Source organism: Setaria italica, chromosome IV, assembly GCF_000263155.2.
Source record: "Setaria italica strain Yugu1 chromosome IV, Setaria_italica_v2.0, whole genome shotgun sequence".
NCBI classification, from domain to species: Eukaryota; Viridiplantae; Streptophyta; class Magnoliopsida; order Poales; family Poaceae; genus Setaria; species Setaria italica.
In genome coordinates, this window is record NC_028453.1 from 19,612,306 (window position 1) to 19,618,500 (window position 6,195).

The 6,195-nt window shown below is 42.4% G+C and overlaps 1 protein-coding gene across 1 annotated transcript in view; it reads right to left on the minus strand.

The window, feature by feature from the left end:
- Positions 1-623: 623 nt before the first annotated feature.
- LOC101777572 overlaps positions 624-6,195 on the minus strand; it is a 24,588-nt gene continuing 19,016 nt past the window's right edge. Inside the window, exons 14-20 of the mRNA XM_004965348.3 lie at positions 3,682-3,730; positions 3,416-3,527; positions 2,796-3,115; positions 2,620-2,726; positions 2,481-2,536; positions 1,578-1,620; positions 624-1,039 (exon numbers count right to left, since the gene is read on the minus strand). Of these exons, the coding sequence (XP_004965405.1) occupies positions 902-1,039; positions 1,578-1,620; positions 2,481-2,536; positions 2,620-2,726; positions 2,796-3,115; positions 3,416-3,527; positions 3,682-3,730 (825 nt within the window). The 3' untranslated portion in view covers positions 624-901. The remainder of the gene's footprint in view (positions 1,040-1,577; positions 1,621-2,480; positions 2,537-2,619; positions 2,727-2,795; positions 3,116-3,415; positions 3,528-3,681; positions 3,731-6,195) is intronic.

The following is a 6,195-nucleotide window of genomic DNA, read 5'->3' on the forward strand; positions in this document are numbered from 1 at the left end:
GGAGTTTCTTTTGCCGATCACGAACGCCGAAACTCGGCTCTAGCATTGAGTGATTGACACGGCCGGCGAAACGAGAGCAGCCGATATGTGAAACCGATCGAGGAAAGAAGATTAACACGAAGGAGCGTGCCTATCCCTTCCGTTGTATACTCCTACAAAATAAAGAAAAGCAACAACCAAGGTAAAAGCAACGCACATGTAAACCGTGCATGACACGGGCAACGTTGAACGAAAACAATCTGTAGCCACGGCAAAGATGGCTTGACGTTGTAGCTGACGACCTGACGTGGAAGTGCACAGCTAGATCAGCATCGCTCTGCAGTCTCTGCTTGGATCTTTCCGATATCGCGTTAGCTTCCTGAATCCTGAGAGCTTGACATTCCTTCGCTCCTGATCGTCCGTTTTTTTTTTGTTTTACGTATGGACGGCTGAGTTTTTTTTCTTTCGAGAAGGAAAGGCCAAGGCTGAAAAGAAGACACGGATTACGGGACAAGACAATGCAACAGGGCTACACAGGCCGCGTGGGGCCCTTTTTCTGCACAAGACGACAGAGACAGTGATGCCAGATATCCCATACACCCCACCGCGGCCAATCATGCTGAAGCTACGTTTGCAATGCCGTAGAATGCAACCATCACCATCCTTTTGCCCCACAACCGTGACCCATGAACACAAAATCTGCGAATATCTGGATGTAAACATTCATCACATCTCTCCGGGCAATGACACAGGCTGTAAATATCTTCCACCCAATGTGTGGCCTAAGAGTGATCGTCTGAGATCTTAGAGCTATCCTCCTACGCCTGCACTGCATATGGTTGAGTATCATATATACCAGATCTACTACAGGCACAACTACCAGAATACTTGCGGGCCTTCTGCCACTATTTTCCACCATCACTTATATGAATCCAACGCCGGGGTTGCTGAGATGCCCACCACGACGCAATCCTTCAAGGCCATTGTAGAATTGCAATTCGTCGGTTAGGCTCCTGTGCACCCGTCGCCACACGCTGAGTTCCTTTCTCAATTCATCTGCCTGTTAAAAGTGACAAGCAAGCACAACAGCTGTCAGGAAACAAGGTGAAAAGTTTGTGTGGATAAAGAAATGTCTTTGCGACGTGCGAACGGTTCCTGGTGGAACATAAGGGAACTAGCAGAGAATCGTATTAGGACCATGTGCCATGCTTCATTTTCCCTTGACGGGCAACAATTATTGTGCATTTACAAGACCTGAACTGAACTAATATGTAAACTTGTGCATAAAGCTATTTTGATATGGTAGAACTAGATATAGCACGAAAAATCTATTCGTCGTCCTCCCTCTGACTACTTTTAGAGTTCTTGCTTGATTATAATGGATGGTGTGGTTGTGCTTATATAGCCAGCTAGCTAACAAACCCAATCTAATCTAAATAACCTTATCTCTCTAACAACCTTATCTCTAATGACCTGCTTACAAACCAATCTTATTTCCCTCGTGGTACTGTGCACAAGCTACAGTACTCGTGGGGGCCTAGGCCTGCGGCCAGCCCACTTGCCATAACATATTTAGTGTTAGTTAATGAGAACATTACCTTAGATGTCAGAAGCTTTCCTGCTGCCTCAAGTTTAGAGCACCTTCACAAATAAGCAGTGTGGTTATTTTGGTAACATGACTAACCAAGTTTCTTTTGAGAAAGATTCTATTTTCTGAATCACAGATGCAGGGATAGTATGATACACTTATTGTTTCTTTACTAATTTTACAACAGTACAAAGAAGTGCATCTACATCCCTCCCTGTAGGATCCCAACCAAATGAACCAAACAGTCAGCCCCTGATAATCTCATTTGCTATGTTGCTTGGTTTGAGTCCACTAGGGTCATCGTCAAAACAAAACAGAACAAATTACCGAGTCCTGATCCTGGCCCTGCTAGATTAAACACCGTGCAAGAAGTGAAGCTACATAGCAGAAATCATAGGCTGTAAACAAGCTTGTCAAGCATTTATGGGTATAAGCTTATAGGTGATTACGAGATGCATTATAAAACACCGTGTCTGCAGATTGAATTCAATCTGTAATTTTGTATTGTTTCCCTTAAAGATTTGTAATCTTGAATCCATTGTGCTTACTCATGTGATTCTTATTTTTTTGCTTAAGGATAATCAAAAGAAAGCTGCTAGGAGTTTATTCATTTTTGCTATAAAACTGCCTTGGTCTCGATTCGTCTCGCTCATATATATAGTCTCTTCCCTCATCCCAAGCAGCCGACTACACCCGTACATCCTCCTGGTGGTGTTTACACAGTGATGATCAAAATGGTCAAATTAAGGCAGCCTTTTTAATACTTTGCTTAATACCCAGTGACTCCTCCGTTTGCTTAATACTTTGCCGATCCAGATTCTTAATGCAGCCATTTTACACAATTAACGTGCAGAATCAAATTAGTAATTAAAGTAGCTGTCAAGTAAAGAAAAAAAAATATTATTGTACTCACTCATCCTTTAGCATGGTGTTCTGATCAAGTACAACTCTGAACCCTTCCTCTGCCTCCTAGAAATATACGAATGATGGTTAGAAAAAGGAAATTGATTACCTTAGAAATGGCTCAATTAATTGATCAACACATTTCCAACCTCAGTGCCATTGTCGCTTCCAGGTTGATCAGAATAAACATTGGTGTTCCGCCTTTTTTGAGCTCTCCAGAAAATCTCTGAGCAAGGCTTTCTTCGTCTGCATAATTCTGCATCCAGAACATTAATCAGAAAAATATCAAGGGTACTAAAATGAGATGAAATATTAGTGAACCAACCAGTTTCAGATTGTTGAGGCGCATTGCGTGGTGTATATGATGTAGTCCCCACATTTATGCTTGCCGAAGGGCATGCATCACAGTCCATTTGATCTGGCAAGGCATCAAGATCAACATGCAAAGGATATAGCATGTTATATCCATTGGAACAAGGGTGCAATGCTACAGATGCCCTGGCTCTTGAATTGTAATCGCAAGTATTTGTGGTGGCTTGAGCTACTAAGTTATGATCATCGTGGTCGGCAGTAGTTGATATATAATGTGCTGGAGGAGGCCTTTTTGCCACCTGAGTGTAACCAACCAGATGACAATGGTAAGTCCTGCCATACATGGATGGTGCAATTTGTCAACTCCTTGTCTGTCCCTCATTAAAAGAAAGTGCATATCCAAATAGGAACATAATTATGTCTACAATAACATGATTAGATAACTTAAAAAATATAAATAGAAGATACACAGAGGCTCACTTTTTTTTTAAAAAAAAACGATACATCTGATTTTACTACAATTTATATGTTAACGCTCAAACAATATGTAGGGAGCATCCGCTATGCAATGCAGTAAACAGACCCAAACCAAAAGTGAACTTTTTTTGTGAATAAAACTAAAAGTGAACTGACCAATACTCAGTTGCCATGTCTTTTAGTCGTGTCTCAAGTCTCTGGAAAAGTCCAGTCCTCTCAAAATCTTGCTTATCATGTGTAGGTCTTATGAAGTTTGCCTCCAAAACCCCTAGCAAATGGCAAAACTAACATAACATAAATATCTTCTCAATTTCAATAAGCATATAATCATTCTAGTCAATAATCAATACTAGATCTACCAGGAACCCAAAAACAAAAATGGAGCAAGACAACAAAGTCAAAATTATAGTGGACATTCTTACCAGCAATGCCTCTTCTCTGTCTATTAAATGAGCCTGCACGCCAGTAGGGCTGAGGAACGAAAAACAAGGAACGAGGAATGAATGAAACATGACCGCATTAAATATGAAGTATAAAAGGAAGTGGATTGGAAAGGTGGCTCGTAATGAACTAGATGGCCCTGAATCCAAGCATTATGACCATGCTTATTATCGACCACACCCACTACACCACTACGGGAAACACTAAAGTTGCCGAGTGTAAATTGTTCGCCGAGTGCATTATTGCGGGCACTCGGCAAAGGCCGTGTTTGCCGAGTGTATCCGTGAAAACACTCGGCAAACATATTACACTCGGCGAAAATACTATTTGCCGAGTGCCAAAACAAAAACACTCGGCAAACTCACGGGGGACACTCGGCAAATAAAAGACACTCGGCAACTCTTTAGTACGTGACCAGCACGCGCGGCGTCCGTTAGGGGGTGTGCCGGACGTTAGTTGTTTGCCGAGTGTCCCCCGTCGAACACTCGGCAAAGATCAAGGTTTGCTGAGTGTTAAGTGCGACACTCGGCAAAGATCAATGTTTGCCGAGTGTTTTGATGGGACACTCGGCAAAGATCAAGGTTTGCCGAGTGTTTTTTTACACATTCGGCAAAACTACCCTCCTCCACCCTCCAAACTTTTTATACTCCCCACATATGACATTTGGCACCGCATGTTAGAAGGTGGACTATTTATTGACCTGTTTGCTATATTTAATGAATTAATTTCATTTAGAGTAATTTGTTGATTTAAGTCAAATTTGAACTGCAGGTGATTGGAATAATGGAATAATATGAGTGGAAAAATCATATTCATATTAGTGAGTCCAAATTGAGGTCTCATCCGGGAAATGAAAAGAAATTTCGAACATTTTGTTAAGAAAACACGATTACGAACGTGTGGCCGAATGATTTTTTAATTCTCAAAAATACAAACGAAGTTTGAAAATCATGAGATTTTCCAAGATGCTATGATTTCATATGCGGAGGCTGTGGTAAAAAATTGAGAAGGTTTCGCACAAATTTTAACATATGATGCTTAGAATTCGAAGCATCTTCGGAGAGGATTCGTAGAAGTTGGAAGGATCCGGTAAGATTTTGAGTCGAATCGAGACTTGAATTTGTCATTGAGTTCAAATTTATTTTTATAGGCCATACACAACATAGATTGGTTCATGTCAAATTTTGGGAATTTTTCGGATCTGTTTGATAATTTTTATTTATTAATTGCAAGTATATGAATTTAATAGATATAAATTCAATATGAGCTATAAATCCATGAAATAATGGAATAATATTAGTTAAAAAATGAAATACGCAATGTTTAGTGAATTTGACTAGGTTTTTGCAAAGTTTACATATTTTTAATTACTAAAACAGTAGTTTGCACATGGAATATAACTACTGATTTGCCGAGTGTCGCAATGAGGCACTCGGTAAAGCGTCGCAATGAGGCACTCGGCAAAGCATTGGTTTGCCGAGTGTCATCCCTAGGACACTCGGCAAACCTCTCCACGGGTCCACTTCTCAGCGACGGTCCCGTTCCAGAATCCGGGAAAAAAAAAGCCTTTGCCGAGTGCCCCTGATCTAGCACTCGGCAAAGCCTGGAAACTCCGAAAAGAATTAAGAAAGGCCTTTGCCGAGTGCTAGATCAGGGGCACTCGCACACTCACACGCGCCGCCCGCTGGATCCCCGCCGGCCCCCGCGCCGGCCCCCCGCCGCCCCCCGCGCCGCTCGACGCGCCGGCACCCCGGCCGCCCCCCGCCGGCCCCCGGCCGGCCCCGACCCCCGACCGGCTCCCGACGCGTCGCCCCCGGTCCCGGCACTAAGGTGAGTTGATTAAACTGAATATTATCTGCAATACCTGAATATTTTAAATATTATCATGCTTGAAATATTATCATGCTTAAACTGCATTGTCTAAAGGAGTTATTCTAATACACCATCTTTGTGTGGCATACATGAAAATGAAATCCCAGGGTAGCTTATAAATGACTTGTCACTTGGAGGTTTGCATTATGTATCAGTGATTGTTATGGAGTCGGCCATCATGCCGTTGTGTTGTTGTAAATGTGATTGTCGGCCATTGAGCCGTTTTATTTGATGCAGGTGTAGGAAACCTCCCCGTGCAGGGGAGGTGCTGTCGAAATTTTAACTTGACAGTAGTATGTTCTTTTTTTCAGGAGAGGCTACGTTACCGTCCTCGAGTCGTCACTTTGCTGGATAGCAAGGTGAGGCATCCTACACCTCTCTTTCCGTATGATGTTCGTATATCACGTAACCTAGTTAGGCGTCTCCTGTTCGAAAGAGATACGGTTGGAAATATGCAGATCTTTGCATATCTATAACCGTATCTGTTTCGAATTGTCCACATTTTTTGGCCCTCCAAGGATGTCTAGGTGGTGTACTTTAAAGGAGGTGACGACGTCTTTGACGGATGCGAAATTGCGGGCCTTCCATTATCACCGCGTAAACGTGCCATGTGAAAAAATGGA